The 21,624-nt window shown below is 40.0% G+C and overlaps 1 protein-coding gene across 1 annotated transcript in view; it reads left to right on the top strand.

The window, feature by feature from the left end:
* LOC134176302 (spectrin beta chain, non-erythrocytic 1-like) overlaps window positions 1-21,624 on the top strand; it is a 78,252-nt gene that overhangs the window by 1,438 nt on the left and 55,190 nt on the right. Inside the window, exons 2-6 of the mRNA XM_062642975.1 lie at window positions 4,350-4,521; window positions 12,969-13,213; window positions 17,663-17,914; window positions 17,985-18,290; window positions 20,701-20,903. Of these exons, the coding sequence (XP_062498959.1) occupies window positions 4,350-4,521; window positions 12,969-13,213; window positions 17,663-17,914; window positions 17,985-18,290; window positions 20,701-20,903 (1,178 nt within the window). The remainder of the gene's footprint in view (window positions 1-4,349; window positions 4,522-12,968; window positions 13,214-17,662; window positions 17,915-17,984; window positions 18,291-20,700; window positions 20,904-21,624) is intronic.

Here is a 21,624-nt window from a genome sequence, read left to right as displayed (position 1 = left end):
ACAGCTGGTTTCAGTAACATGCAGATGATTTGATATGCCTCTAATGAGCTACTAAACGGTAAATGCACTTAGACTACATTTAACTACTTACAGTAAACGGTTGCTGATAAAACAATTGAACGGCAAATAAGAAGTAAGATTTACGTATGCACAACTCTACTTTGAACGCTCAGAATGAACGAGAATTCAAACCAATCAATGGCCTTGCATGATACAAATCACTTATCGTATGGGCTAGTCTTGGATATCATTGTTATTATGCCTCGGGAGAGTGGCAGCTAATACCTCGATAGATACCTCGGCTTCGCCTCGGTAATTATCTCGGAATTAGCTGCCACTCCCCTCGGGTAATAACAACGATATCCTTGACGTGCCCATACGATAACTAGTAAATAATAGAATACACATATATTAGAGTTAGTTGCGTATAGTTGTGTGAGTCATTGGCCGTTTTCACTTCTTCATTGTGTTCCTTCATTCCGCTGCACACATACACCTAGCTACTCATCGTCCTTCAACGATTGGTGACACCTAGTTATGCTCCTCCTTTATTCACATTTTTCTAGAAAGCAGGCAAGCCAGCTTAGGTGGTGGGGTGTTAGCTAGCTGGTACAGGTTAAATAGTGTTGCATGGATAAAGGTATTTGGCCAATATACTGATAACTGACTGATATGTCTGCAATAAATATGCCTATAGTGATATCGATATTTGGTCCAATTTAGTAAGTATCGATAGTAAGGGCCACTGACATGCAAAAATCAAACTATTTTAAAATATTATATGATAGTTCTAAAGGTGTACATACCCGGAAAAATAATTTTAGATTTTTAAAACCAAGTTTTCTATAAGAAGATTATGCCATAATGTGCTTTTGGTTTATCGCATCCTGTTTCAAACAGCAGATTTGGGGCATGTGCATATGACGTAAAAGTGAGAACGGATGTCGCGTTAACGCAAAATGTATTAATGATTAGCTCAGGCAGTAAACTCAACGGGGCAAGCGGCTCTAGTGATGAAGACAGCATGCGATCTCAAGAAATCTCTACGTGATCAAACTCTTCACGGGTACAATTTATAGCTGGCAAAACACCATTGTTTATGTCAGCCTCCGGAATCGTTGTTGCGTGATGGTTTGAAAAACGGTTTGTGTCCATAGAACCATAAGCATTGTTTGGAGTAGATACTGGTGATGTGGAGAATGGCTCGAAAGGCAATGAACTGAAGCTGGAGAATAGGTGGAGCTGTCTAACTTTGAGCTTGTTGGCAGTGAGACGCCATCACCAGTAGCACCCGAAGATGAGCAAAATGAACGACTACTTGATATATCGTGATATTAAACAGTTTAGGCTGATATTACAAGTCGTATAGTGGAATTTTGTTTATGTGTACGTACAACTACATGTAATTGTTGTTGCTGACCTTTGGTCATCACTGTGGGTGTTGTATACATGTACTTGGAGTAATTGACAAAATTGCATCACTGAACACCCAGGATTCTCTGGCGTCTGCCTTGAGATGTGTGGGTTGTGCAGAGTGCATACTACCAATATCAGCAGCACTATGACCAACTACACAAGACAGAAGAATCACTTGAACCTTCCCAGTGATCTCTCGTTTGTCTGACTAGTTCTACCCACTTTCGTCTTTGTTTGGGGTTTTAGGAAACTGAAAAAGCCTCACACCTCCTTTTGTTGTATTATGTATAGCACCCAGCTGCCACACATGCCTAACCATTCTAACTGTAGCATACGCTCGAGTCTTGTGCGTTACCTATTTCACTTGGTGCTAACTTGACATCTGTTCGCAATTTTACGTCATATGTACACGCCTTGAATCTACTGCTTGAAACTGGATGTGATAAACTGGAAGCACATTATGGCATAATTTTCTTATAGAAACCTTGATTTTAAACATCTAACGTTATTTTTCTTGGTATTTTCACGTTTAGAACTTGACAAGTTCAAATAGTTTGCCGTTCTTGCATGTCAGTTGCTCTTTAAGTTACTGAAATGAAAGCAATTGACTTGTAACTACTGTCAGTAAGCTCCAATTCTGAAAGTTCTACAGCTTCCCTGATACAGTGAACATTATCTATCTGAAACAGTCATAGATTTCATTTAATCAATCACAGCTAATGGACGGGTAATAGCAAAAGATTTCCATTACTATCCAAGCTGTCACTTAAGCAGTGCATGTGTTGTAATTTGCCCACCTCTGCACGCTATGGATGCTTTTGTATGCTCCTGGTCTTAAGCTCCTTGTCTTAAGCTCTGAACGTATTTTCTATGGTTTTTGATATGGCTCAATTTGATCCTGATGTTGAGTTCTATAAGATGATGAAACAAAAGATTCGTTGTGCTAAAGACTCAGAAGGTCTTTGTTGTCTAGCCATCACGTAATATCAGCGTCTTGCAAGGCTTGCAGTTTTGTATGATTTTATATGGAAGATTTCCTTTTCTTGTTAGATGCCATCCACATGCTTACACATGACCACCCAGCTACAGATTAACTGTGCATGCACAATTTATTGGCTAGCATCAATGCAAGATTTACTGATACTGACATAGAACTGATATTGCTACTTTGGCATGTAGCAGTTAGTCAATCCGATCATCAGTGTAACTCTAGTACAGTCTTGTACTGGTTTGTATGCCTCTATTTTTGTCCACATGTAATGTAGAAATGTTTGTACTGCACTTTGATCATGGGTTGGCAAGCTTTTCACTAACATCCCGACAACCGAATGCAAAATATGTATGGTGTTGAGAAGAAGAATCATGGAGGGAAGAAGCAATTTAACAGTCTTATTGTATTTTTGTTGTGGGCCTATATGTAGTCTTTTTCCATAATTCAAGGAGAACCATAGACCACTCAATGATTTTCCTACAATACATTTGATGCATCCTGGGACACATTTGAAGAAGATGGGATGCATATTTCAGACAATGGGACACATCTTATTATGTGCATTCTTGTCTAATATGAAGAAGCACTAAACTGCTAGACTTTCCTGCTAGCTCAGAGTCTGTTTCGCGTAAGTTTGAACTCGGAAGTGAGTTATAAGGTGGAGTTCACGCCAGGTGTGCTCATTAGACCACTAAGAGCTGCTCCAGTTGTATCATGTTAGACCATCTAACCTATAGCTAAATGGATTTAGTTGCTGGTCAGTTGGTCTTACAAGAATATTGGATAATGAACATCTCACTGTTTCCTTTGTAGGAAGGACTTAGATAGCCTAATAAACCTAACAGCAGAACTAGCTGCACTGCTGGTCTTTCAACTTCACACTGTCAATAGCTTCATTTCCATATGCCTGTATGAGATTGATGATAGCTAATCATACTACAATAAAGGAGCACTTCACCGGTCCATGCATCTCTGACTCCACCCTTGGTGCTAAACGTTTCTGGTCACACATCAAGTTGGGAAGTATGGCGCTATTTTGGAGCAAACTTGATAGCGGAGCATTATGCTAAGGTTAGAAAACAAAAACGTATGAGGCGGTGAGCGATCGCAAGTCGTTCAAGGTGATTCACGTGGAGTTGACAACGTACGAATGACTGATTCACTTATGTACTGTAACTTGTTCTCTTCACTTTCAGAGTTGCCTGAACCGTCTACACCCGTCTCTTGTGTGCTCTAGTAGTTGGCCTCGGAAAGCAAGACCACAACAATGTGCTGCGTAACACAGCAAGCGTTTGGTCTGCAACCCAAGGCCTTAGCATACTTTTAACGTCTACTGCGCGTGCGTCAATTGGTGAAGTGTTCCTGTAATGGCAGAAAACAGACGGAGTGCATGCAGGCAAACGAGAAACGGCAACACAAGTTCTGGGTGCTTATAGCAGGAACTCAACTGTACAGTGTATTGTCGAAATTTAGTGTTTTCGTGAGTTGAAATGTTAGGGTCAGCCCATTATATCCAACTTTGGTGATACCTCTTTGGGGCGGGGCTGAATATCCACGAAGATGTGTATTTGAATTAGATTAGGAAAATCCTTGCATAGTTCTGTGCTTGAGTACGCTATAGTAATATATACATATGCGTTGCCTGTAGCATAGTTTGGTTGACTTGTGTTTACTGAATTAAGCTAGCCTTGGCTCTCTTACAAGATTTGTAGAATTCACTGAGCATGGTTTAGCTCATGTTCATGCTATAAAGATAAACAGGCTAATCCGGACCCGCCAGATCCAGTCATTGGGCTTGTTACAAGTACTAGTGTGAACGGTCTATTAGGACAGGGTCTGTAGTTGTTATTTGTCTATCATTGTGTGTGCTAGTTACTTTGTTGCTCTAGTTTCTGCTTGTCTTTTTTTTGTATTTTGACATAGTTATTGTTTTTTGTTGTAGGTTGGTTTAGTGTCAGATGATTATGGCAAACACTTGACTGGCGTAGAAGATCTTCTGCAAAAGCACAGTCTTGTAGAAGCCGACATTTCATCTCTGGCTGAAAGAGTGAAACAGCTAACTAATCAGGCTCAAGAATATGGTGACATGACTGATGATTTTCCAGATGATGATGGTACAGTTTTAATTATTTGTTGTATCTGAATGTGTGTTATTGCTTGTGAAGCTTGGTATATTGACTGTCGTAATGAAGAGGGACAAATTTGAACAATTTTGAAGACAATCTTAGAGGTAGAGACTTAAGGCAGGGCTAGTAGCCATGCACATCTTAGAGAAAGGAAACGATGTGAAAAGGAAGCCAAATAGGAGAAATTGTTATTATGGAATTTGACTAGGGCGTTGTTCGTAGTTATTGATATTTTCCAAATTTTACAGAGATTACATTAAGAGGGATGTATTTGGAATCTGTCAGATTTGTATGCTTTTAGGACAGAGTCTTACAAAGGGAGTCTCACTTGCTTTGTCAGTTACTATGCATGTTGGCTATGTAGCTTGTGTGTGCAAATGGCATTTGTACATAGGAATAATGACTTTCTGGAAATCGTTACAAGGATGTGTTTTCCAAACAAGTGTGATAGAGTCAAGCACATTCATGGCAAATGCAGGCTTTTCTTTATTGAAATGAAGTAAGGGAAGGAATTCATTCACTTATGTATCAACTCTCAAACAACAGTATGAGAAAGGATATAATTTCAGATAGCACAGCAAAGAAAGTTAAAAATTATGTACTGATTTAATGACAATCGATGTTATGGTTGACTGCTCTCGTACATACACTATGTTGAGAAAGGCAGACAGAAGCCATCAACTTGTGGTCACAGCAATAAAATATGCTGATGTTTAGATGGCACTTATTTGATATCAACACTTTTTATCACTTTGGAGAGGGAGGGAAGGGTTGTAAGGAAAGAGTGTCTTTTATGTGTTTGAGTGAGTGTTGGTAATTATGAATTACTCAGTCTCTTAAGTAGTATTAAACCCTCGCATGTCGCGCATGCCAAATTGATTTATGTCGACAGTGAAAGTGTTGTCGTCTTCCAGAATTTTTTGGGATGACGGGATTTCTTGCTGATTGAACCTGCCTCCACTCGCATGCAAGTTTCAGGTGCATTGGATTTCCACTAAATTAAACTGCCCTCCTGACCTCAGACGGGACTAAGGAGCATGTCATTTATTATTGGCGACGTTGATAAAACCAAGATATTTTTGACTATATCCGTGTTATTAGAAAATGCCGCTACCTTTGTTTGCCCATGTATGCACATCAAATAGCTGGCACGTTAGCTACACCTGTTGCCTGCAACAGTAGCAACGTCTTTGAAATGATGAGGTAAAACGGGACTGTCGAAATAGCTGCTAGATAAGATGTGACTTGGTCACATATATGGGATTACAAATTATGCGGGAGTTTGCCATTGTCTCCATGGATACCCGCTCCAGAGCGATATATGGGGAACGGCAGTGGTGGGGAGAGACTTTTAAGTCTAGGGAATTTGTGGGGTAATTTGCTTGACCAAACAACGTGTAAATCAGCTAGCAACAACAGCATCATCTTTGAAGTGAGGACGTCCAATGGGAATATCGAAATAGCTGCAACTTTAGACACAATTGATCACACCTAAGGAGATCAAGTTATCCAGGAATTTGTGTTATTTAACTTAATCAATTTGCTTTGGCAAAGAACGGGCTAATGAGCTAGTGTATGATTATATGTGGCATTTAAATGTTCCAGAGTATGGAGAATGTCAGGGTTTGCTTTTGACCTTGTTGAGACTCCATAGTTTGGTCTAGGATGCCAGGCTGCGAGTATCTGTTCTTTTCGTGTATCCGTCCTGTTTTTAGATATCTGTTGCCCCAGGGGATCGGGTAAGTGAGGATACACTGTAGTGAGACCTTTGATAGATATAAGGCTACTGCAATACCAAGCTTTTTGTTGTCTTGTGATGTGCTTCAGAGTGATCATTGGTATAAAGAACCACTTTTAAAGCAATGCAATATTCCTCTACTTCAAGAAGATTAGGAGAAGTGTGTTTTTCAAAACTAGAAAAGGTACTAACTGAGCAGTGTGAGACATGGAAGGCAAATGGGAAGTAGTGCTAATTACCAAGTTGGAAATTAGTTTAGTCATTGAATCACTTGGTTTTGAAATTTTGTAATAGTAAGGTATACCATTAGCTATCAAACACATTAACCATTTTAGTCACATTTGATCAACCCATTCTACACTATCGTGGCAATAACTGTTTAAAGTTGAAGTAGAGAGTGTCGCACATTTTATGGAAAATGACAGGAGGATCTCTGGTATTTTCCAATCAGTTTAATTTTAGATGCTGGGGAAATGAACAGTGTAAAGGTACATTGTTTGGTTACTGGGTGTCTTTTTTGCAACTGTCGACAAGTGGCAGCTAATCGTTATTTTCAATTAAAAAATTGCAGAATATTGTACTCATGGATCAGTGCTAATGTTTAATGGGTTTCTATACTCATTTTTGATCTGTAGACTCTGAGCTAGAAATTTGCTACAGCAGCACCAACTTGGATTATTTAGTTGATGTGAGTTTATCTAAGAGGATTATAAGAACCCTTATATTTCTATCGATTTCTATCACTCAATGCAGCAGTTCTTGGAAGCTTTATCAACAAGGCCTAGGATGATAATGCGTTTACTGACAGCTGTAAATCCAGAAATCTACACGTCACTAAATTTTGTAAATTATTCAGGCCTTTTGTATGCAAGATACATTTGTAAGGCATGTCAGAGCGCAAGGGTACTCAGCATGTAGGCGCGAAGTGGTGTCCCATTACTGTTCAGGATTGCAAAGACACTGACAGAATTTAGGAAAGTCGACAATGATCAGTCGACGTTTATGGAGATGAAGCAATCAGGTTGCTATAGGATCGCTAATGAAGAAGACCTACTCACACCAAAATGACCATGGTTGCCAGACCCCAAAGAAAGTGTTGAAATGATTTGGCATTTGCTGGTGTGATTGATGTGGAAACAAGTCACGACGACGAAGAAATGTACGACATTGAACTCAAGGCAAATGTGAGGTTCCTACCATGCATATGCTCAACACTTTTGTTCTCTGTAATGTTACTGAAGACGTGACTGGAAGCTCTGTGAAAATCAGCGTAGATCTCGTTGAAGCAACAAAGCGCAGTGTTGCGGCTGCTTCCTCTAATACTGACCACGAAACAGAACAGTACCTGATAGCGATTTGCGTTCCTGGTGTACAGCTATGTTTGATTTATGACATGCGGAGATGCTTCCCAAACTACCGTATAAGATGAAACATTGGCGGGAATTTATTTTGGCAGTTTGATGGACAATGCATATTGGCAGATTTTATTTTGGCGGTTGGACATTGTTGTTTGATACCATAAGTGGTCTTGATGTGTTTGTGATTGACAGCTGTGTTTGTGGCTCACATTTCCTTAACATACTGCATGGTCTCCAACTACTGCATAGGCACAACTGAAGGCAAGCTAGGATTACCTACGGTACCATCTTGCTGATCCATGTGCCTCATGCCATCAACATATCCCGGAGGCCAAATTAATGGTGGATTTTATATTGGTGGTCGCTGAAAAATCCGCCAATCCGCCAAAATATATTCCTCGCCAATATGTCATCTTATACAGTATACAGAAAACAAGAGCCTAGAGAGAGCAAATCATGCTTACCAGTCTAAATTGTGAATTTACCCATCATTCTGTATGTCACCGGTTTTAGCTGGACTTTGAGGAGGTGAGCCTTCTTCACTGTCTGCTGACTAGTACACACCCCTAGCCGTTTGCTCTGTAAATCTCTTCGCTTGCTAGTTCTGCTTTAAAAATATTGAAATTTTGTGCTGACGACGACTTAATTGCTGCAATGCAAAAATCAAGTACATGCTAAAGTCCATTCCCAAATAGGAGAATACGTGGGGAATGTGGTTAATAGATAAGGAATTGAAGAGCAGAGATGGGTGTAGCTAATTATTGCTAGTGGAATAGAAGGTTCCAGTATAGAAACGTTTCGCTATGAACTTACATTCAAAGGTTCAACCAGTGCCTCAACTACATAAGCTTGCTAGCTACAGCTGTTTTACGTATCAATCAATAGTTCAAAGTATGTCTGCTTCCGCTTTCAAGTAGTGGGCGTCATAGTGGTGACTTTGAAGTTATCAGACACCTGGTGTAAATGGCAGAGTAGGGCAGGGCTAAGCGTGTGTCATACAGGAAGTTAGTAATTGTGTTGTAATAAAGCACCAATCAATGTATTCATTAACTGATCTGGAACCTCCTCCTGGTGAGCTTTCCAATGATGTTGGAATCAACTCGCTAGGACGTCTGCTTCAGGAGATACAGGTTCCCCCCCACGTATTCTCCTATTCGGGAATGGACTTTAGAAAAGCTTGCACTATGCCGAGAGTTCTTCATTCAAGTTGATGTGAATAACTTCTGTTCCCCTTGTGACTTCACAAGAACCACATCTCAAATTCATGGAAGACGATGACTAGTCAATAACCAAGCTCGTTTTAACCATTAAAACGTTGACTAAAATCTGAAAATTTGTACTTGTATTTTGCTGTCAGAGCAACATTTCTAGTTGAAAAATTTATGGCGGCATTTAGCATGTCACCCTCCCTTTAAAGCTGACAGGAAACATTTTAAGGTACTGTTGTTTTTATGACTGTTTATAAATATTTGAAAAGGCTGTTGTAGTGAATCAACATTTAATGGAGACAACAGTAGTCCCTCTTAGGCGTGACCTTGCAGATATGCAACTGTCTTCTCTTTGTGACCACTTTGCTTGTGCACCTGACATGCGCGAATATGTATAGTAGTGCCACTACCTCTCATCAGAGACTACAGTAGAATGCCACTTATCCGAATGCGTCGGGACTGGAGGGTGTTCGGATAACTGATTTGTTCGTATAACTGATCATGACCATTGGGATTCCGAGGCTAAAATCCCGTCCTCAAATTATGTCCTGTATCACATGTAGATGGTGTAGTACTACGCGTACGTTGTACTAATTAAGTAGCAAATTATTGTATACAGACGCCAGTACAAACACTCCCGAACTTGATGGCTATGGAACTCATACTCTGACCGTCAAAATGGCGACATCAACATATGTACACCGCTGGTCTTCAGTAGACCGTCTAACCTTGTTCGAAAAGCTTGCATAATTGCAGCTTATCAGCTATGGACAGGACCACGCGCTTCCTCTTCGGCTTCCTTTTAGTCGTTGGAGTAGTCGGAGTGTCCATGTCGCCCCCTCATGATCACGTGATATGGTCACGTGCTACGATCACGTGATAACTTTAGGTGTTCGGATAACCGGCATGCTTTGATAAGTGGTGTTCGGATAAGTGGCGTTCTACTGTACTTGCTTTTATGAGCAGCTTTGACAGGCTTTAGGGATGGTTACAGAGAAGAAGTTTACTTTGTGCAGGTTGTTCACTTTTAAAAATGACTTCGGTAATAAAATTTGAGCATGAGAAGATTTGTTAAGTAGCTAATAGAAGGGAAGATTAGCAGTAATGCAGTGCCTAATTAATCTCTAAGTAATTTCACCAATAACTGATAGTATTAACTCTGATATAGATGGGAATTATTCATTAAATTCCAGTTGACTTGAAGGCAGTGTGTCTATACATAGTGAGTGATTGTCTGAGCATTTATATTTTTGTTCTATGTCAACATCAGATTCTGAAACCTTTTCTTTAATGTGTATTTATAAAGATGTGTTTAGAATACTATCCTGTCATGATATGATGACCATCAGTCATGTGTGTAGTGTGTACCCATTACTAGTGCCAAGTTGTTTAGCATCTCTCATGGCAGTGCAATAATTAAATTCAGCATTCTAGTTGCCAACCATCAATATGACGTCATCAAATATAATGACGGCAATTAATGATGTCATCAAATGTTTGATGTTGACATATTTGGTAATGACATCGTACTATCACTTTATTAGAGTTAGAATGGTAGCATGTATAGTTACTGCATGATTAGTAGACTATTCATTATAATTGCTACTCAGATATTGTTGAATAAACCTCATTGAACTTCAGACAAACAGGTAATACGGTAGATTATTACAATTACAAGTTGACTTAATTAAAACTGGAATTGTGAGCTGACCTTTAAAAGAGTAAGGATGTACAAAACGTGAAATTGAAAATAAACAATAATTAGTAGAACACCTGCTGCAACCAGTCTCATTAGCATTTCTTGTGTGAAAGGTCAACAGGAATTCGCCTCAAACACTAACAAGTAGACCATGCTCTCTCTAGATGTCTGACATGAGAATATGTATTATTCTGTAGTAATTTTGGGACCATCAAGACCAGTAATGTCTATAAATCAGAGATGGATCTTGTAGGAAAACATCCCACACTATGTTTGCTAAAACTTTCCAATTCTGTTCCCATCCATCACTTAATGCTGTTTTTCCCACTCCAAACGTCCCTTACCTCTCCCAACTGTAATTTTTACAGTACTAATGGTACTGGCGAGAACACTGGAATTTACTGCAATGTCATTAATCAGTCTTGTATGTGGGTGGGTACGGGCTTTGCAGAAGATTTGAAAGAGACTAGAATGCACGTTTCTAATGGACATGGCTTTATTTTGTGTGAGATAGATGTACTTGGCTAGGTAAAGTTTTTCAGTTTATTGTGTTGGGAGTGTTGTGACAGAGTATGAGTATCATGAACAGTCATTGCTCATTTATGTAATTATGTGTTATTCTGTACGTCATGCTTAAAAAGCATCCACCACGGCTATGGCGTATTCAAATCACTATGCAGACTCGGAACAGTCACTGAATGTTTCCATGCAAAAATTGGATGCAGTCTCCATTTGAGAATTCAACTCTAGGTAGGTACGGCACTTGAAAACTATTATTATAGCCATTCCTACGAAGCAACTTGAAAGCAGAATTTCTGAAGGTAGCTAGTAGTCATTTAATGTTATAGCTTACCTGCAGCATAAATATGCATGGTAAGTGTAGGTTATGAACTTTTGCTGTTGAATGCAAGAGATTCAAGCAGCAGTAATTCATGGATACAAGCACCTATGGCAGAGTTGTCAACTCTTTTGCATCGTGCGGGAGACTCCTGCATTTGGAACCCTTCTCCCGCTTGTATGCATTTGACCCCAAATCTCCCGCATATTTGTCACATCCTTAATTTATTTCAAGCCAGGCATAGAAATTAGAAATTATGGATGTACATGCTGTTACCAATCCGGTATCCCGTACACTTTAATGAGTGCAAGGGTGATGGGCTACGTACGAAGCTAGTAAATCACATGTGCTGCAACCATTCTGTTCATTCTTGAAGCTTGAACGTGGCAGGCTCCCCGTGAAGGCTTGACATGATGTAGATGCGTGCATTAGAAGATCTTTAATTAAGTTGATATTAATAAAATGGGTATTGTTTCGATGGTCTCTCGCATTCTCCCGCATATTCTATTGATGAAATACCTCATTTTGGTTACAACTGGTTGTTGACAAGTCTGCGATGGAGTATATTATTCTTCAACGTGGTCTTTATCTGTGCTCTTGTTTTAACTAAGAGCTTGTGTTTAGCTGATAACAGATAATGTTTGGAACATTGGGCACTCTGAAGTAATATGTCAGCATTACAGGCATGTACTACATGAATACAGTATTTTCAAATTTGTACTTTTGTAAGTTTTTATTGTCTGAATCTGGGATGAATGGTAGTGGTTGTTTGTCATAAACAGGAACTCTCACCAGAATCAACCATATCTTTGACGAAAGCTGTGACTTCAGACACAATCCTTTGCAACCATTTACTGTAGACTTTTTTTACGGTAACGGAGAAATATAGCATTGAAATTTCCTGGGTGGGCGTGATTAGTACCTGTATGAGTTGTCAGAGTAACTCTGATTGCTGGTTAGCAAGGAAGACTAATACCTGTGCACTTTTCAAGGTAAGGATTGTGAGACATATGGTTGCAAGTTGTAATTTATTGATTAAAGCAAACTGGGACCCCAAACTCATCACGCAGATATTGGCTGTGTTGGTACAACCATGGAGCCTCAAAAGGAGATCTTTGTTAGATTAGTTCATAGATCATGTGTAGCTGCATTTTGGGTGTGTTAGGAGCACTTGGTATGGTTAAAACCTAAAGGATGTACTTTCAAATGATGACAGAGAGTAGTTCTTCATGCTACATACGGGGAACCGTCTGTGGCTTCTGTGGGTGGCTGGACTGTAACCTTGCTGCAGAAAGATACTAGGCCTTGTATCTTTCTTTCAGCAAGTTTTAGTATTAGCCCAAGTTCTCCTTTAATTCTCATGAATGGCAGGTACCACATGTAGTAGGTCTTGTTCATCATGGTAGCTGTGTCTGGGATAGTAACGAAGTATGTATTTCCAAAATCTAATATGGGTGAGGATAATAATATGTGAATTACATTTACTTGGTATTTGTTATTTTTATTGGTCTTTGTATGTTGAATCTGACCTTCCTTGTATATTTTCACGTAATTATTATGCTGGTGGTTGAAATGCTTATTGTTGGTTTTTTAGATTCTTTTTGTCCAGAGCCTCAGTTGATTGCTGAGAGACAAGCAACTCTTAACCAATCTTATGCTCAGCTTCAGGATCTTGCTGCTGCTCGTAGAGAGAGGTTGGAAGCATCACAAGTGTTGCAACGGTTCTATGTAGATGCTGATGAGGAAGAGAGTTGGATTAGAGAGCAGGAACAGATCTTGATCAAAACAGAGCAGCCGAAAGACCTGACAAGTGTCAGGCACTTGCAGCAAAAGCAGCAGGTAACAATTATAAATCACCTGATTGTATGTTTGTATTAAATGAAAAACCACTGTGTTTTGTACTGAGGGACAAGATGCATCTTATCAAAGCGATAGTGTTCTTAGGGTTTTCCCAGACAGCAGGGACATGTGATTAATATCCATTATTAATAAATTATTCTAAACCTTTTCTCTGAAGACCTGTTCTTTGGGTGTGGCACTAACGATGTGGTTGCTTCTCATGTGAACATTTGGGTGCACTTTTAATGCATTGGCATTTGTTAACCATATGAATCTATAGCAAGCAACAGTTTTTCTATTTAAACTTTACTGGTGCTTATAGCGATGCATTGAATTAGGTAAGCCTTATTAGGATCCTGTTTGTGTGCTTTTGGCATGCTTTGTAGTGATGAACAACCTCTTTCTGATCTCTGTAATAACTCTGCCGCATCATTTTGAGTGATGATCTAACATTTATACTTGACAGATGTGAACTGTGGGAACTAGATTGTGTGCGTAGTATGATACGTGTGTTATGTGGTATCCACCTATGTTGAACGTTACAATGTACATAGCAAGCAGGTGAAGTACAGGGAGTAATTGAGTATTATTAAATGGTACACCATAATTATGAAATTAAACAGCAAGTAGCAGTGTGTTGCCTTCTGGAGCAAATGACAGAGGAGACCAGAACGATAGTAGGAGCCTGTTGGAGAGTTCCCGAAGACGGACGCAGCACCTTACGAGAGAGGACGCGTAGACTGCCCAATGGTTGACCGTGCTGTATATTGTAAACGCAATATTAATCAACTTCTACTCGCTACCGTTACCCAGTCAAATCTAACTCAATCAGAATCAATACCGCTTCTTATACTACCCTAGCCCAGTCAAACACAATACCGGTCCAATGGCCAATCACAATCACCGATGTATATGTCACATGTCTCTACGTCACAGAGCCAATATATTGACATACAGTCGCATGTCACTTATCCGACCCCCTTGGGACTGGACCCCTGTTGGATAAGTGAAAATTTTGGATAACTGAAGCTGTTACGAACTCAACTATTGTTCAAATTATACAGCATTTTTTCACATTACTCTCTGTTCTCGTTGACTTTGCGCTTTGAAAATCTGAAATAACTTCTGCGCAATAGGGTGGACAGTGACGATCTTGGTATCGTTCGAAACTGCAAGTTCCCGGTTTTTCTATAGTTAGGGTAACGAAGACGTATGTATTGCACAGGCGATTTGATAAGGCTTTGCGTATCAAAAGTCATTAGGGTTCTTAACTCATTAAGGAGGTATGGTCTTACAACAAGAATGCTGCTAAAAGAGGAAGTAGCCAATTAGCAAGGTCACTAAACGATCCGCTGCCTTGACATCAACACACAGTTGCTCTTGTTTCGCGAGTAGTTGCTCGGTATTTTGCGACTTTCTTCTACAGTTACCTAACGTCTTTGTATTATAATATGACCTCTAAAATGTACAGTTAATGGGATATCACTTAACATCTGAGTATGGTAAACAAATACAGCTCCATTATTAGTCACTTCCCAACGCAAAGACAACGCGAACAAAGAGTAGGTAGGTTTGCTGAATGTAGATGTAGAATGAATGTAGAATACAACGAGAAGACACTTGAACTCATTCTTAAACGTGTTTCAAGAAACGACTGACATGCACATGGATGTACATGTACGTACAAGTATGCAGCTGACCAGCCACGTGATCAACCACGTGACAAGCTTGACCTGTCGGAAAACCGGCGAGTCGGATAAGTGAATGTCAGATAAGTGACACGCAACTGTATATACAACCAATACTTGACATCACTAACATTAATTGTACTGTATTAAGAAATTTTTTATTTTATTAAGAAACTTAGGCCGCTTTATAAGTTCTTGTCTGATATGTACTACCAGTAAATAGTTGTGATACAAACACGACATGGCCAGATGGAGATATTGCAACCAATTCTTACATAGTGTGGTGGTGTTTGAGAAAAAAGACGACTGCAAACACGTATCTGAAAGATGTTCTGTTAATAGTTCCGTTGCATCAATGATGCAGGTCTTGTCTAGAAAACCTCTCTGAATGATGTGGTAGACTTCGATGTAGAGCATCCCTTGGCAACCACCAGTCAATGTTATTCAAATAACAATAAAGAAAGTTGATTCATGTGATAAATATTGTACACAAGAGAAAAGCAGGCCAAACCCAGAGCCTAGGGCTTTTAACTCTAGGCCCACAAGAACAAGAAGACGAACCACAGTTACAAAAACTCATTCAAAGGTGAAAAGAGAATGTCGTTTTCTCAATTTGCTGTCTGTAGATGTTGTATGTCTCTTTGGCCAGTATTTAATTAAATGAACTGCCAGTATTGTCTAATGACTTGGGAAAATTATTGTTGCTGCAGAATCTTGTGTAAAACAAGGTTTTTTCATCATTGTCCTGCTTGCCTCAACTCTCCAATTCCCTTCCATCTACTTTCTCCCTTCAAGTAACTTGATGCAGTTCTTCTTTTCTTTTAATTCCTGCTGCAGCTCCCATCGTGATGCTCAGTCAGAACTTGAAATAAGGTATTCCCTTGTTACCTCTCCAGGGCCAAATCCAGAGGGGGTTAAGGGGGTTGCAACCCCCTCTTTTTCAATAAGCGTGGTTCAATAATTTCATATAATTTCATTAGAAAAGAGAAAATTAGTAATGCTGTAAATAACTGCTACCAGGTGAACCACTTCTTTCAAAAATTCCTGGATCCGGCCCTGCTCTCACTATCATCAGACTTGTCTAAAAACTTCCTCTTCACGTCAGTCATTCCTTCCTTAACGATGCATTGTCTAGGATGTATTCAGGAGGTACAAACCAAACCATTTAATAAGCGCATACCACACAGAACACGTGCATATGCAAGTTTGTACTCATAGTTCACATCTGTCAAGTCTAAATGTTACTCATCACTCAAAATGAGGCAACAGAGTGACAGCAAAGATCACAAACAGGTTGTTCATTACTGCAAAACACGGCAAACACACAAGAACGGGGCTTTAAAATGAAGCCTTGCTTGATTCAATGCATTGCTATATGCACCAGTGAAAGTTCAAGAAGAAAAATTGTTGATTTGGTTATAGACTCACACGGTTAACAAACTCCAGTGCATCAAAAGTGCACCTAAATGCTCACGTGAGAAGTGATGATGTTGTCTACTGATGATCGTGATTATACAGCTTCTTTTTCTATTTCTGATCAATGACCAATGAGATACGGCTCTTTCAAAAAAATACATGTGGGAAGGTCCTTCAACTGAAATTTTAATAGAAGTTATAAATTTTATATCTTAATACATTTCACCATAACGGTAGAAAAACTCGAACAACCAGAGGAATGATGTTTCACATGCGTGTTAGGAAGTGATGTGCAAGCATTTGACTTGGTACATATACAGTATACTGTTTTGACAAGATAATCACATGAACAAATGAACTGTAAGCCCAGTTAATTAAAGTGGGGAATTTGCCCCCATTCCTCTCTGGGGAAACCCTGCCATTCTGTCTTGAGAGGTGCATTTAGTACAATAGTAAACTGTGGCTGTATTGAGAATAGTATAATGTATTAAGAGATGTGGCATCCAAACAATAGTTCAGTATGCTATTGCAACTTGTCAATACAATAATTCAGAGTCTCCCACAGCCGTCTCACGGTCAGGTTAGGACAAAGTCAGTCTGATGCCAACAGATTTGACGACCCATTCTTCCCTAGCCTTGGAATACATATGCACATGTGTGAAAGCAAAAGTTGTTCACGTGACTTGTTTGTCATTCCTGCAAAGTTCCATAGAATTCAGCGAATTCTGATTTGCTGTCTCTATATCGTGATGGAGCTTGACACTGATCTCATGATGGAGCTTGGCACTTTTCGGTTGAAGCAAGACTGTCACTTGATGAAGTACAGTAATGATAACTCAGAGGATGAAGAAAGCAAACCGCAATAATCAGTTAGCTGTAGTAGACGTTGAAATCAGCTAGCAACAGCAGCAGCATCTTTGAAGTGATGATATCCAAGAATGCCGAATAGCCGTGACTACAGATGTGGTTTGGTCACACTATGATAAACAGGTTTTCCGGGATTTATCCTATCTGAAGTTACCACTATGAGTGGCAAAGGACGAGCAAATCAGCTACACTTGTTCTCTGCAGTGGCAGTAACGTCTTCTAAGTGACAGCGTCCAACGGAATGTTGAAATAGCTGCGACTTTGGACATGATTTGGTCAAACATACAGGGAACAGGCTATCCAGGTTTTTGTGTTGTCTCGCCCAATAACCGGAGTCTATACACAGGAATTTGTGTTAATTAACTTAAGTAATTTGCCTGTACAAAGAAAGGGCTAATCAGCTATTGCGATATAACTGTTAAGACAGATTTAAACACATTTTCAGACAATCGACAAAACTTGATAATGTGTTATTTAGGGGTTGGAAACTGCAACTGTAGGTCATGAGGGTCGTGTGCAGGATGTTGTCTCACAAGCCAATCAGCTGCTGCTTGCTGGACATTACGATGCGGCAAACATCAAGGCCAAGGTGACAAGTGTAGAGAAGAATTGGTCAGGATATAAGAGCCTTGCTGCCACTAAGCGTGATCGACTAAACCAGCTTGGGATTCTTTACCAATATTTGGCTGACTCACAAGAAACTATCAATTGGATGAAAATGATGGAACAGGTAGGTTTATGTGAAATTATTTGTTTCTATTCAATACACCCATGCTGTCATGTCATGTGATATGGTACAGGTTGTAACTAGTCCAGATTATGGTCGTGATCAGTACCATACACAAGCTCTTATTAAGAAACATGAAGATGTTGAAGAAGAGCTGCGAGCATACGAAAAGGTGATGAGTGGTTTGCAAATACAACATGCTGAATTGGCTGCAGAGGATCGTGTAGAGACAGTAGCAGAACTGCAGCCTCAAATTATGGAACAGTATCAGCATCTGCTTGAACTCTCAAGTCAAAGAAAAGCAACACTGTTAGAAGTACTTCTGTTTCATGAATTTGTGAGAGAAGTTGGACTAGTGGAGCTGTGGATAAGAGACAAAGTAAGTTAAGCTGTTTTAGTAGAAGTTTGTAAAACACAGTGTAGTTTCTGACTTTGGTTACAGACATGTCTGGTAGAATCAGATACTGTTCAATGTTGGTACTGTAGTAGTTATCAGTTGTTTGATGTCCAGTCATGTACTATTGTGCACTTTCTTTATGTTGAGTTGTACATGGAATTGTACTTTTGCTTGTACTTTTGCTTGTACTTTTGCTTGTACTTGTCATGGCTTGTGATACATTTTTTGACTGTGGAGAGTTAAGTTATTTTTGCTTTATACTAGCCAATTTTTTTGTGCTGCACTGTATAGCTACACTTCCTATAACAGGTGGCCTGGTTTCATCTTATTATGCTATGCTCTTACTAAGGGCATATACAATTGGGACTTTTCCAAAAAACGTAAGATGAGAAAGACGGGTTAGGGTGTTCAATTGGTGTACTGTCTCTTTTCGGAAAGCTTGGAAAGGCTTTTCGTCATTTCAACCCTCCAGTCTGGAAAGCATGAAAGAAAGCTGTAAAAATCATCATGTGGTTTGAAGTCCTGGAAAAACCTGTGTGAAATACAAAGTCAGTGTGCAAACTGCAGCCCAGAGAAGCCAATAGAGCTTCTGTTGTCTAGGAGGTGAAATGATTGCTAAAACGGTGCATCAGGGGAGCTGCAGAGGTGATTCTGCAACACTTTCACTCCTTTATCTTTACGGTGTATGTATCTGTCAACGTCATTGAACATTAACACTACTTTAGCTGAAACAGCAGCCGCTTGCATCATTCTTGTGTGCACATGTAATTTGTGTCACGTTTTCTATTTTTGAAAACTTTTGTTCTATTACATTCGCTTTCTGTTCTTTCTCATCTTTCTTTTCTTTTTTGCAGAAAGCCTCAATTGAATATGCCATAGGACACTTTGACATGTTGGTAGACCAGTTGCTATAAGATATTTGGATGGGAAATTCTTGCTGCAATTAGAGCAGTGTTTGGGAAGATAGACAGATGGATAATGACAGGAAGGATAGACAGACAAACTATTATGGCAAAGGTTGTAGAGAGAGGGAACTAAAGTCCGTTTCAGAATTAAAGTCACCTTTGCAGTCACAACCGAAAGTGGGCTGCTGACACGTAACCCTAGATTGGACTGAGCTCGTACGGGTATCATTGGAAGCTCTATGTTTGCTTTATTCAATTACGCACTCCTCTCATTTGTAGGATGCTTTACACTGACGATAGGTTGAGTTATGTGATAATGAGTGGAGTCTTGTCAATCAGATACCGTTCTAATTGCATACCTACTCTAACTAGATTGGTATGTTGTCCTAAATAGTAACTAGAAACAGCTTGACAATGCAGTCTGCATGCTAGGTACAGCCACTAAGACTCTCTATTGCTTTCTACTGCACCGTCGGCTTTGTTCTGTGTATTTTACTGGCAAGTTATTGGAACAGTAGTAATGAGACACCACTACAACAATAGGGCATCTAGTATATTATATGGTGTTAGGTATTCTAAGCCACTCCCCAAAGCCAGAGGTGACTTTAATTCTGAAACGAACTTTAGAGTGTATTACCCGAAGCCCGGATATCCGGGCTAAGGGTATAGCAGTCCTCTGGTTGACGACTGTACACCCGTGTCTAGTAGATAAGAGTTTATCACTTAAAAACAACTCTTAATCTACATTTGTAAATGTGCATGTTTTCCCACCAACAACCAGGCGTCTCGTGAACCATACCTATGATTACCCTTGTTACTCCACCACGTAAGGCAAAGATGGCCTAGTGTCAAGGCTACCTGACTTGTATTTGGCTTGTTCTGCATGTTTCTGCCTAGATAGTGGTTCCGCAGTCTGACAGCTTGAATTTTCGGTGTGCATGGCTAATTATTGTTGCGGCGTCCAAAGTGACAGCAAGCAGAGATGCCTAATCTACATTTGCGCGTGCATGTTTTCCCAGATTAATGTTTTGTTTTGGCTCTTGCAGCTCTGGGGTCACCTATGCCACGCCTAGAACCGCCCATAATGGCTCATTACGACAACCTGTACCTATGTAGCTTTGAGCTTAAATGATTTCGGTTAGATGGTGATAGCTGTGTAAATATGGCAGGCGTAACCAGCACGTGAGGGGACTTTCAATGATGTCAAATTCATGAGCGTTTGTGCCTTCTGATCTTCAGCTGCCTTACATACACTGTCTTAGCATGTGCACATGACCTTGTGTCTCATGAGAATGGAATGACTAATTCAGTCTAATCATGTGATGAGATATGCATACACCTGTTGAGGTTTTAGCACTGTAGTGCTTCTTTATTCATTATTATTTTTTACTGTTTAGTTATTTCTTGATTTGTTAGTAGTAGAGGTAACTTTGAAGTGTACATTTTCCAATAGTTGGACATGTTGTTATGGTGCATTTTGTGTTTAGAAAGCTATGATTTTGTCACTGAGAGATCCCAGTAATCTTGAAGAGGCTGAGAGTATTAAGCAACGTTTAGCTGGTGCTGAACAGGAAGTAATGGGTGGTGAAGCTCAAGTGATTCAAGTAAACAACAGAGCTGATGAACTGGTGCAAGCTCGGCATCGCCATTCAGTGGACATTGTGGCAAAGAAAGAGGGAGTTAATGAAGAGTGAGCTAATGATACTATGGTTTGTGTGCATGTGTGGATGTGTGCATGGTATGAGTGTCCTTGAGTGTGTGAATGCATGCATAGGAGGTCTGAGCGAGTGTGTGCACGTGTGTGTGTGTGTGTGTGTGTGTGTGTGTGTGTGTGTGCACGTGTGTGTGTGTGTGCACGTGTGTGTGTGTGTGTGTGTGCACGTGCGTGTGTGTGTGCACGTGTGTGTGTGTGTGCACGTGCGTGTGTGTGTGTGTGCATGCATGCGTGCACACGTCAGGGTTCTGCCCACTGTGGTTGGAGGTGGTCGGGCCCGACCATTACTCGACAAACACTGACCATCACTCCACATGTTTCTAGGACCACCATATATTTTAGCTAGTGTTTTACTTGCTTCAAGCTAATGACCATGAGGGTGAGGAGTTTGTTGATAGGTAAGCACTTTGTTCACACGGTGACATGGCAGCATACCCGGATACAATCTATATAATATGATCTATCGCTCAGGGCACTAAGGTGGTAGGAAATCCATCACAGCAGTTTGCATGTCAGCGATGAGCAAGGCAATATCCTAGGCACTCTGCAACAGAGCCAGTCAAATTCGTTTTCAGACATTTTTTGCTTGTCTGGTCATTTGCGCTACTTCTCTCTCAATCTTAAATAAACCACGCCTGTTAATGCATTGGATACCCAACCAGCACTTCAAAGATCCTGCGCAGAACACTGGTGTGTG

This window comes from Corticium candelabrum, chromosome 2, assembly GCF_963422355.1.
Source record: "Corticium candelabrum chromosome 2, ooCorCand1.1, whole genome shotgun sequence".
NCBI lineage: Eukaryota > Metazoa > Porifera > Homoscleromorpha > Homosclerophorida > Plakinidae > Corticium > Corticium candelabrum.
Note: the sequence above shows the minus strand (reverse complement) of the source record. Positions and strands in the feature narration are given on the sequence as shown.